Genomic DNA, 12,325 nt, shown 5'->3' with positions numbered 1-12,325 from the left:
CCCATGTCTTCATCTGAAAATGAGATCAGGTGGGAATTTTAAAGGACATCAACAGGGTACCTACCCAATTACCCCGATACTCACCATAATGCCTGGTGCTTGATTCAATGTAATGAGTGAATCAATGAGTTTTTTATTGGTACCACAGATATTTCCCTAAAGCTTGGTCTCCTTTCAAAAGGAGCTTACATAATAATTTCTTGTATAACATGTACCTGGTGTTTATGACCTCATTACTTTGTATTTAAGACACAGGAAAGATGACAGAGCCCCTGCAATCAGGACCCTAGGTGTCTATACCAATGACTAGAAGCAAGTTAACTGGATTGTTAAAAGAGCCCTCAAATTTGTCTGCAGTGGGAGCTTATGAACAGATCTTTAATTGGTAATACAAAATATTTTCTGGGAACTTGTTAAACCTTCCACTGCCCAAATATTTGAGTAAAAGAAATCAATAGGGAGGACTGCTAGAACACAGCCCCTTCCTTAGATGAGGGACTGTAAAATCTACCCGAGGATGAGGCCAAAGCAGAGAGCTGAGCCTGGATCACACTGTTCTGACCCCCGGCAGAACCATGTTTACTGAAGAGTGTGTTGGCTTCATAGCCCTGGCTGACACTCTAAGAAGTGTCATTAGAAATTAATGGCTGTCACCAGGCATTGTGGCTCACGCCTGTGATCCCAGCACTTTGGGAGGCCAAGGCGGTTGGATTATCTGAGGTCAGGAGTCTGAGACCAGCCTGACCAACACGGTGAAACCCTATCTCTACTAAAAATACAAAAAAAATTAGCTGGGCATGGTGGCGGGCACCTATAATCCCAGCTACTTGGGAGGCTGAGGCAGGAGAATTGCTAGAACCTGGGAGGCAGATGTTTTGGTGAGCTGAGATCACGCCACCGCACTCCAGCCTGGGCAACAGAGCCAAGACTCCATCTCAAAAAAAAAAAAAAAAAAAAAAAAGAAAGAAAGAAAAGAAATTAATGGCTGTCGAGAACATTAATGCTGCCAGGAAGTTGTTGATGACATTGTTTATACCATACAATGTCCTCTTGATGAGCCTGAGGAGGAAATTTCCCTCTTGACCTCAATCCTAAAAAAAGCTGCACTTTTTTTCTGTTTTTTGAGACAGAGTCTCACTTGGTCACCCAGCCTGGACTGCAATGGTGAGATCTTGGCTCACTGCAACCTCAGCCTCCTGGGTTCAAGCGATTCTCCTGCCTCAGCCTCCAGAGTAGCTGGGACTATAGGCACCTGCCACCATGCCTGGCTAATTTTTGTATTTTTAGTAGAGATGGGGTTTCACTATGTTGGCCAGGCTGGTCTCGAACTCCTGACCTCAGGTGATCTGCCCGCCTGGGCCTCCTAAAGGGCTGGGATTACAGGCGTGAGCCATTGCACTAGAACTCTCAGTGACATTTCTATTATTAAAGCTAATAAACTTTATTTAAGGTTAGATGTTCAATTAATTTTCTGTAAGTTAATGTAAACCCTCACATACAAACATGATAAAATTGGACATGCCCCTCTCAGGCAGGACCTGGGCTCCACTCTTGCCTTCAGTCAATTTAAGATCACATTTGTTTTTATTTTTTATTTTTTTGAGACAAGGTCTCAGTCTGTCACTGAGGCGGTAGGACACTGGCGAGATCGCAGCTCACTGTAGCTTTGACTTCCTGGGCTCAGGTGACCCTCCCACCTTAGCCTTGCAGGTAGCTGGGATTACACAGGTGTATGCCACCACACCCAGCTAATTTTTTTGTAGTTTTGTAGAGATGGGGTTTTGCCATGTTGCCCAGGATAGTCTCAAACTGCTGGGCTTAAGTGATCCTCCTGCTTCGGCCTCCCAAAGTGCTGGGATGACAGGCATGAGCCACCACATCTGGCCATAAGATCACATTTAAAATTGAAAACAGGCATATAATTACACTCTAAGCTTACACTGACACACATGCTGCTGCTAATCTGTGGGTTCATAGAATTGCCCTCTAGCCGCACCCCTCATATCACTAGAGGACAGATACAGGCACAAGGCGCACAAGGTATACTCTGACTTGGCAGGACCAGGAATTCTGTGCTTCCTCAACTTCCTGCAAGACAGTTTTTTTTTTTTTTTTTTCCCTGAGATGGAGTCTCACTTGGTCACCCAGGCTGGAGTGCAGTGGCGCAATCCTGGCTCAGTGCAAGCTCCACCTCCTAGGTTCAAGCAATTCTCCTGCTGCAGCCTCCTTAGTAGTGTAGCTGGGACTCCAGGCGCATGCCAACACATTGTTTCTGGCTAATTTTTGTATTTTCAATAGAGATGGGGTTTCACCATGTTGGCCAGGCTGGTCTCAAACTCCTGACCTCAAGTGATCCGCCCGCCTCAGCCTCCCAAAGTGCTGGGATTACAGGCGTGAGCCATTGCGTCTGGTCATGGAAGACAGTTTTTTTATTTGTTTTTTTCATTTGTTTGTTTGTTTGTTTGTTTTTGAGACAGAGTTTTGCTCTTGTTGCCCAGGCTGGAGTGCAGGGGTACGATCTCGGCTCACTGCAACCTCTGCTTCCCTAGTTCAAGCGATTCTCCTGCTTTAGCCTCCCAAGTAGCTGGGATTACAGGCATGTGCCATCATGCCTGGCTAATTTTATATTTTTAGTAGAGACAGGGTTTCTCCATGTTGGTCAGGCAGGTCTTGAACTCCCACCTCAGGTGATTCGCCCGCCTCGGCCTCCCAGAGTGCTAGGATTACAGGTGTGAGCCACCACGTCTGGCCCGAAGACAGTTTTTTGGCAAGTTTTGAGCATAGAGCCCTGCTATCATCTCTCCTCTAGAAGAACCTGCAGGCCAAGGCCCTGATTTATTTTTAGCAAACTAACATGCCCAAAAACAATTTTTTTGGGTGATTTTACTAACTGAATAGGTAACATTAGCTAATAAGGCTGTTTTTGCTGTTTTAAAATCAGAACTGGTGAGCTCTCAAATGATCTCGGAAGCAACAAGGAAAACAAGTAAAACTCCAATTTTATTTTCAGTGAGATCAGAAGATAAAATTTGCAGACACCAAAATACATGTCAGGGCTTCCCAAAACAGCAGACTGGGTAGAAGCAATGAGGAAGGAAGTGCAATGAATAAGCATGGAAAGCCCTGGGTTGGGAGGGAGCAGATTTCAGAAAGCTCAGGCAGAAAATCACTTCCTGTGTTTGGGAACTGGGGTAAGTAGGGCAGGCTTCTTTGGTTCAGAGAGGCAAAGGAGGTGAGGCTGTAACCGGAATCACACAGGGCAGCCATGTATGCAGGAAGCTGTTTCTGGAAAGCAGAGAAGGAAAGAGCCTTTGACCCACACACATTAATCCACAGTATGTATGTATGTATGTATGTATTTGAGATGAAGTCTCACTCTGTCACCCAGGCTGGAGTGCAGTGGCACAATCTCAGCTCACTGCAACCTCTGCCTCCCAGGTTCAAGCGATTCTCCTGCCTCAGCCTCCTGAGTAGCTGGAATTACAGGTGCACACCACCACCACCGCCCCCGCCCCCGGCTCATTGTTTTTGTATTTTTAATACAGATGGAATTTTGCCATGTTGGCCAGGCTGGTCTCAAACTCCTGACCTCAAGTGATCCAACTGACTCGGCCTCCCAAAGTGTTGGGATTACAGGCTTGAGCCACTGCGCCTGGCCCGAGGAATTACTATTACTGAGAAAAGTGATCATTTCCATCCATAAAAATAATTAAATGAGGCAACTGCCTTTATAAAGGAATACCCCAGAGTAGAGCTTGAAGAAGGGATGGTGAGACAACAGAAAGACATGAAATGTACACTAGAAGAACTCAGGAAAGGAGGGAAAATCACCCAGAGAAATGAAGACAACAGGAAAAGGAGCACGATGGGAATAGGCATCTTGGAAAGCAGAGAATGGGAAAAAGAGGATCAAAATGAGAAAGCAATGACAGGAAATGGAAACAAAGGAATAGGTTAAAAGGATTAAAAAGAATGATAGAGGGCTGGGAGCGTTGGCTCAGGTCTGTAATCCCAGCACTTTGGGAGGCCAAGACAGGTGGATCGCTTGAGCCCAGCAGTTTGGGACAGCTTGGGAAACATGGCAAAACCCCATCTCTACAAAAAATACAAAAATTAGCCAGGTGTGGCTGCACACACTTGTAGACCCAGCTACTTAAGAGGCCAAGGCAGGACTATTGCTTAAGGCCAGGAGGCAGAGGCTGCAGTGAGCCATGTTTGCACCACTGGACTCCAGCCTAGGTGACACAGTGAGACCCTATCTTAAACAAAAAGATAGAAAGAGAAGTTAGGCAAAAGGAGAATCAGTAAACAACTGGAGTTCTCAAAAAGGAAAACTCAATAGAACTAATATTTAAAGGCCAGGCGTGGTGGCTCACGCCTGTAATCCCAGGACTTTGGGAAGCTGAGGCGGGCAGATCACAAGGTCAGGAGTTTGCGACCAGCCTGGCCAATATGGTGAAACCCCGTCTCTACAAAAAAAATTCAAAAATTGGCTGGGTGTGGTGGCAGACACTTGTAGTCCCAGCTACCCAGGAGGCTGAGGCAGGAGAATCACTTGAACCCGGGAGGCGGAGGTTGCAGTGAGCTGAGATCGCAGCACTGCACTCCAGCCTGGGCGACAAAGCGAGACTCCATCTCAAAAAAAAAAAAAAAAAAAAGGACTAATATTTAAAGATATAACCTAGAAGGATATAAGAACCTGTGAAAGCTATACCATGGGCCAACAAAAACTAACCCGGGGTGGCTAACAGTGAGACCGGCGGACAACAGCAAAAGGATCAAATCACTTACAAGGGGAAAGAAAATCAGCTGGTTTCAGATTTCTCTATATTCAGGCTGGGTGTGGTGGCACATGCCTGTAATCCCAGCTACTCGAGAGGCTGAGGCAGGAGAATTGCTTGAACCCAGGAGGCGGAGGTTGTAGTGAGCTGAGATCACACCACTGCACTCCAGCCTGGGCAACTCTATCTCAGGGAAAAAAAAAAAAAAGATTTCTCTATATTCAACAAAACTGTCCTTCAAGTATAAACCTATAGGCAAACAGCTTTGAACATACACAAATTCATGGACTGTTGGGGTGAACACCTAATGAATTTAACTTTAGAATGAAGACTAAAACTACAATGGCAATTAGGGTGATTACAGAGCTTGTAAATGTTATACGGCAGTGTAGAAATGATATTCTAACCAAAACTGGGGTTGGGAGAAATAAGGTGGTTTATAGGATATGTTCGTTGATTGCCTCATCTGTAATAACCTGGGAATTCAAAGAATTCACATTTAAAATTGGTAAAGCATGCAGCTGAAGTAGAGGTTTGCAAAAATAAACATTAAGAAAGATAAGATTATTGCCTACAACCCCAGCACTTTGGGTGGCTGAGGTGAGAGGATTGCTTGAGGCCAGGAGTTCAAGACCAGCCTGAGCAACACAGCAAGACTTCATCTCTACAAAAAATAACAAAATTAGCCAGGTGTGCTGGCACATACCTGTAGTCCCAGCTACTCAGGAGCCTGAGGTGGGAGGATTGCTTGAGGCCAGGAGTTTGAGGTTACAGTAAGCTATGATCACGCCACTGCACTCCAGCCTGGGTGACAGAGTGAGACTCTGTCTCTCGAAAAAAAAAAAAAAAAGAGGCCGGGAGCAGTGGCTCACACCTGTAATCTCAGCACTTTGGGAGGCAAAGGTGGGCAGATCACAAGGTCAGGAGTTTGAGACCAGCCTGGCCAACATCATGGTGAAACCCCATCTCTACTAAAAATACAAAAATGAGCTGGGCACGGTGGCACACGCCTGTAATCCTAGCAACCTGGGAGGCTAAGGCAGGAGAATCATTGAATCGTTGAACCCAGGAGGTGGAAGTTGCAGTGAGCAGAGATCGTGCCACTGCACTCCAGCCTGGGTGACAGAGCAAGACTCTATCTCAAAAAAAAAAAAAAAAAAAAAAAAAAAGATAAGATTATTGACTAAAATTGGAGGGGAGAGGGATTATCTCTGTCAGATGTTAAAACATTACGAAATCTCTGCCGGGTGCAGTGGCTCATGCCTGTAATCCCAGCACTTTCGGAAGCTGAATCACCTGAGGTCAGGAGTTCTAGACTACCCTGGCCAACACGGTGAAACACCATACAAAAATTAGCTGGGTGTGGTGGTAGGCGCCTGTAATCCCACCTACTCGGGAGGCTGAGGCAGAAGAATCGCTTGAACCCTGGAGGCAGAGGTTGCAGTGAGCTGACATCGTGCCACTGCAGTCCAGCCTGGGCAATAGAGCAAGACTCCATCTCAAAAACAAAAACATTATGAAATCTCAATAATTAAAACATTAATAAACAATCAGACCAAATAAAATAAAAGCTCCAGAAATAGATTCAATAGATATGTAAATTCAGAATTTAATACAAGTGGCAAATGAATAGACAGGACAGGAGAACAGAAAAGAGAATCTGTATAATGACTATGAAAATTTAGCGTACGATACAGTTGGCCTCTTAAATACATGGAGAAAATATACAACATACAATAAATGATGCTGGAAGAACTAGTTAGGGAAAACTGGAAAAATTCAATTCAAATGGAAAAATTCAAGCTGGACCTAGAAATGGACAAATCCCAAATGGATCTAAGACTTAAATGTTAAAACAAAAAACAAAAATCCCAAATAGCAGCATCAAACTATTAGATGAACATACGAAAAAATTTCTTTAAAATCTGGCAGCCTTTAAGTATGATACTTAATATGTGGGGCTATCTTGTTTTAAATGTCAAGTCTTTGAACTCCCAGGTATTACAAACAAGACAATCAAAGAACATATCCTATAAAACCACCTCCCAACCCCAATTTTGGTTAGAATGTCATTACTTTTTTTTTTTTTTATTTTAAATGGAGTCTCACTCTGTCGCCCAGGCTAGAGTACAGCGGCACGATCTCGGCTCACTGCAAGCTCCGCCTTTGGGGTTCACGCCATTCTCCTGCCTCCGCCTCCCGAGCAGCTGGGACTACAGGCGCCCGCCACCAAGTCCAGCTAATTTTTTGTATTTTTAGTAGAGATGGGGTTTCACCGTGTTAGCCAGGATGGTCTCAATCTCCTGACCTCGTGATAAACCTGCCTCGGCCTCCGAAAGTGCTGGGATTACAGGCATGAGCGACTGCGCCTGGCCCTTAGAATGTCGTTTCTATGCTGCTGTATAACATAAATATGATAAACCTCACTACAGAGGTCACTCTAAGTAGAATCCAGGCCCAATAACCCCTTCACTGGACTGCTCAAAGACGAGTCCTATCTTTACAAAGACTGCTGCTATCCAGCAAAGACCAAAGGAGGGTTGGCAGTTCTTCGCAAGTTGCCCTCTGAGAACAGAGAGACACAGGAGCCATTCTACAGGACAGAAAAGAGTGGCCCTTCAGGTGATCTGCCTGACAAGGGCCTCCAAAATGGGAAAAAGTCACTGAGCTGGGAATAAGAAGGGATCCCTGGCCCCCTCCAGCCTCCCTGAGAAAGGCTGGCCCCTGTGAGATGCAGAGCACACAGCAGAGCACTTTCAAGGGCAGGCGAGTCCCTCCTTTATTTATTGGTGGCCAATTAAGAAAATGAAAACTCAGAAACTGGTTTTGGTCAGATACAAAAATGATATTCTTACCATGTTGTGAATGGAGATGAGAGGAGATGGTGGCAGCTGGGAATTTTTAAAAAAAATTTTACTGGTAGAAATGGCTTTGGCTACTCCAGGATACCAAGAGGAGCACATTCTGTGGATATGACTAGATGCAGGGAGGCGGCTTCTGAGGAAGCAGGCTTGCGAGTAAGAGGCTGGATGGCCCAGACATCCACTTTTTTGTTGTTGTTTTCTGTTTTGTTTTGTGTTTTTTGAGACAGAGTATCGCTCTGTCACCTAGGCTGGAGCGTAGTGGCACGATCTTAGCAACCTCCGCCTCCGAGGTTCAAGCGATTCTCTTGCCTCGGCCTCCTGAGTAGCTGGGATTACAGGCACCCGCCATCACTCCCAGCTAATTTTTGTATCTTTAGTAGAGATGGGGGTTTCATGTTGGCCAGGTTGGTCTTGAACTCCTGACCTCAGGTGATCTGCCCACCTCAGTCTCCCAAAGTGCTGGGATGACAGTATAAGCCACCACAACTGGCCTGTTGTTGTTTTTTGAGACAGTATCTCACTGTTTCCCAGGCTGGAGTGTGGTGGGATCTCGGCTCACTTAAGTCTTGACCTCCCAGGCTCAAGTGATCCTCCCACCTCAGCCCCCAAGTAGTTGGGACTACAGATGTGTGCCACCATGCCTGGCTAATTTAAAAAATTTTTTTTTTTTTTTCTTGAGACAGAGTCTTGCTCTGTTGCCCAGGCTGGAGTGCAGTGGCGTGATCTCTGTCTCCTGGGTTCAAGCGATTCTCCTAACTTAGCCTCCCCAGTAGCTGGGATTACAGGTGGACGCCACCATAAGCCTGGGTAATTTTTTTTTTTTTGTATTTTTAGTAGAGACAGGGTTTCACCATGTTGGCCAGGCTGGTCTCAAACTCCTGACCTCGTGATCTGCCCACCTCTGCCTCCCAAAGTGTTGGGATTACAGGTGTGAGCCACTGCACCTGGCTAAATTTTTCTTAAGAGATGGGGTCTCGGCCGGGCGTGGTGGCTCAAGCCTGTAATCCCAGCACTTTGGGAGGCCGAGACGGGCGGATCACGAGGTCAGGAGATCGAGACCATCCTGCCTAACCCAGTGAAACTCCGTCTCTACTAAAAACTAGCCGGGTGAGGTGGCGGGTGCCTGTAGTCCCAGCTACAAGGGAGGCTGAGGCAGGAGAATGGCGTAAACCTGGGAGGCGGAGCTTGCAGTGAGCTGAGATCTGGCTACTGCACTCCAGCCTGGGCGACAGAGCGAGACTCTGTCTCAAAAAAAAAAAAAAAAAAAAAGAGATGGGATCTCACTATGTCGCCCAGGCTTGCCTTGAACTCCCAGGCTCAAGCAATCCTCTCACCTCCTACCTCAGCCTTCCAAAACTCAGAAATCAGTTAGGCATTAAAGATATAGGTAAGAACAGTCTTGCTTTCTTTTTTTATTTTTTTTTTGAGACAAGATCTCGCTTTGTCACCCAGGCTGGAATGCAGTGGCACAATCTTGGCTCACTGCAACCTCCGCCTCCCCAGGTTCAAGCGATTCTCCTCCCTCAGCCTCTGGAGTAGCTGGGATTACAGGCACCTCCTACCAAGCCCGCCTAATTTTTGTGTTTTTAGCAGACAGGGTTTCACCATGTTGGCTAGGCGGGTCTCGAACTCCTGACCTCAGGTGATCCCTGCACCTTGACCTCCCAAAGTGCTGGGATTACAAGCGTGAGCTACCATACCTGGCCTAATCCAGCAATTTTAATTCTAGGTATATAACCCCCCAAAACTGAAAGCCCAGACTAGAACAGATATTTGTGTATCATGTTCAGGAATTATTCACAACAGCCAAAAGGTGGAAACAACCTAAATGTCCACCAACAGGTGAATAAATACAGTATAAACATACAGTGAAATATTATTCAGCTTTGAAAAGGAATGAAATTCTGACCCATGCTCCAACATGGGTTGGCCTCAACCTTGAGGACATTATACTAGGTGAAAAAAGCCAGACACAAAAGAACACACCTCTTATACGAGGTATCTAGAGTCATGAAAATCACAGAGAAAGTGGAATAGTCGTTGCCAGGGGTTGGGGGAGGGGGGAAAGGAGAATTATTGTTTAATGGACACAGAGTTTCCACTTGAGAGGAAAAAGTTCTGTAGATGGATACCAGTGATGATTGCACAACAACGTGAATGTACTTAACGCTACTGACCTGTATTCTAAAAATGGTTAAAATAATAAAACATAATATATGGGTTAAACCTGTTGGCTCATGCCTGTGATCCCAGCACTTTGGGAGGCCGAGGCAGAGGCCAGGAATCTAAGACCAGCTTGAGCAACAGAGTGCGACCCCAACTTTTTTTTTTTTTTGAGGCAGAGTCTCACTGTGTTGCCCAGGATGGAGTACAGTGGTGTGACCTCTGCTCACTGCAACCTCCGCCTCCCAGGTCAACAGATTCTCTGCCTCAGCCTTGGCCTCCCAAAGTGCTATGATTGCAGGCGTGAGCCATCATGCCTGGCCTAGAAACACTCTTAAATCTGATGGTCTGCTAGGCACAATAATAGTATCTAATAGTATCTTGCTGTAATAGGTATTTTCCCTGATAATTCATAAGACAACATATTTTCTTTTTTTTTTTTGAGACAGAGTCTCACTCTGTCGCCCAGGCTGAAGTGTAGTGGTACGATCTCCACTCACTACAATCTCTGCCTCCTGGGTTCAAGCGATTCTCCTGCCTCAGCCTCCTGAGTAGCTGGGATTACAGGCGCCTGCCACCGCGCCTGGCTAATTTCTGTATTTTTAGTAGAGACGGGATTTCACCATGATCATCAGGCTAGTCTCAAACTCCTGACCTCGTGATCTGCCCACCTTGGCCTCCCAAAGTGCTGGGATAACAGGTGTGAGCCACTGTGCCCGGCCAGAACATATTTTCATAATTCTTAATTCTTTATTTCTAAATTGCTTCTTTACATCTTTTACCTTTTATTCTACTCGGTTGACTTAAGAATTTGCAGAGGCTCTTGTAGAGCAAGGATTTTGACTCATGATCTGCTACATTACAGAGTCAGATGCAAATATTTCCTCCTAATGTGTATGCTGTCTTTTAACTTGATTCACAGTATCATGTTTTATATGAAACACTTCTGTTTTGGCTGGGTGCAGTGGCTCACTCCCTGTAATTCCTGCACTTTGGGAGGCAGAGGCGGGCGGATCACCTGAGTTCAAGAGATCAAGACCAGCATGACCAACATGGTGAAACCCCATCTCCACTAAAAATACAAAAATTAGCCAGGAGAGGTGGTTGGCGTCTGTAGTCCTGGCTACTTGGGAGGCTGAGGCAGGAGAATCACTTGAACCCGGGAGGCAGAGCTTGCAGTGAGCCAAGATGGCGCCACTGCACTCCAGCCTGGGCGACAGGGTGAGACTCCGTCTCAAAAAAAAAAAAAAAAAGAAAGACTTCTCTAATCCAGCTTTGATGATTTCTGTATTTCTGTACTGCTTATTCACACTTCATACTTGAATTGTGAGTGCCTAGCGGTTCCTGTCAAACAAACATGGAAGTCCTTCCCGCATGCTAAGATTACAAAAATATTCTCTTACATGCCATTTCAGATCCTGTCTAGTACAGATCTATAATCCATCTGGGATCTATTTTTGTGTAACTTGCAAAGGAGGGATCTATTTCTTTGTAAGCTGCAAAGTAGGTATCCAATTTTAGTTTTTTCAAAATGATTTGACCACTGTCCAAAAATCATTCACTGGAACAGTTCCTGAAGGGCCACAGGACCTCTCCCCTTATCTGTCACTGGACAAAAGCTGCCACCGTAGCTTGATCTAATCCAATGGTCCTTGTATTTCTTGCACTTGCCACGTGTGCTCTGGCCTCACATGCAAAGCACAAATTTCCATGGCCATTCACAGAGCCCTGCGTGTCCTCGCCTGGCCACAGGTCTCCTCTTTCTCTCCCCCACCAGAGAGCATACCAGCATGAACATGGGGAAGACTCATGTCAACAGGGGATGGACCTGAATTTGCTGTAATTTATTTATAACAATGAAATAAACTGGTCACAATCTTTGGTGCTCTGGTTTGTGTTTGGCTCAAAATTCTTCTCCAGCCCCTTCCTGCCTGATTGTGACCTACCCCTGTGTCTCGGACACTGGTCTAAAAGAGAGAAGTGGTTCCGACATAGGGTATGCCTAGCTCCATTCTCAATGGGGCTCTCTGCATTAGAGCGCTGCCCTGGCAAGCCCAGCGGAAACCTGAATGTCCCTAAGGAACTGGGAGCATTGTTCCCCCTGAACTCTGGCTGCTTGAAAGACTAACTGCTGATAAAAACACCAATGGACTGTTATCTGGTGAAATAAATGAATGCCAAACATTTCATAGTTATAACGTTACTTCTCCCTAAGAGTTCTGTCTGGTATACTTTTCAAATATTTGAGTAAATTAAAAGTAATTTTTGGGCTGGGCACAGTAGCTCATTCCTGTAATCGCAGTGCTTTGGGTGGCTGAAATAGGAATATCACTTGAGGTCAAGAGTTCAAGGTTATAGTGAGCTATGATCACACCAGTGCACTCCAGCCTGGGTTGACAGAGTAAGACTTTGTCTCTCTCATCCATATATTAAAGTAATTTTGTTTTGAAACTAAAAATTGTAGCTTTAGAAAGACATAAGCTCTAACACTCTCCACTCCCTTTCTGGCTGAAACAA

At 45.5% G+C, this 12,325-nt stretch overlaps 1 protein-coding gene across 5 annotated transcripts in view; it reads right to left on the bottom strand.

Annotated features, from left to right (window-relative positions):
• ZSCAN2 (zinc finger and SCAN domain containing 2) overlaps nucleotides 1-12,325 on the bottom strand; it is a 35,140-nt gene that overhangs the window by 13,471 nt on the left and 9,344 nt on the right. The window contains exon 3 of one of the 5 annotated variants that reach the window (XM_007990275.3): nucleotides 2,983-3,285. The exons of the other annotated variants lie outside the window; for them this stretch is intronic. Coding sequence (XP_007988466.1) covers nucleotides 3,251-3,285 — 35 coding nt within the window. The 3' untranslated portion in view covers nucleotides 2,983-3,250. Of the gene's footprint in view, nucleotides 1-2,982; nucleotides 3,286-12,325 lie in introns of those variants that run through there. 5 annotated transcript variants of the gene reach the window in all.

This window comes from Chlorocebus sabaeus, chromosome 29, assembly GCF_047675955.1.
Source record: "Chlorocebus sabaeus isolate Y175 chromosome 29, mChlSab1.0.hap1, whole genome shotgun sequence".
NCBI classification, from domain to species: Eukaryota; Metazoa; Chordata; class Mammalia; order Primates; family Cercopithecidae; genus Chlorocebus; species Chlorocebus sabaeus.
The sequence above is the reverse complement of the archived record's forward strand: the minus strand, read 5'-3'. Positions and strand labels throughout refer to the sequence as shown.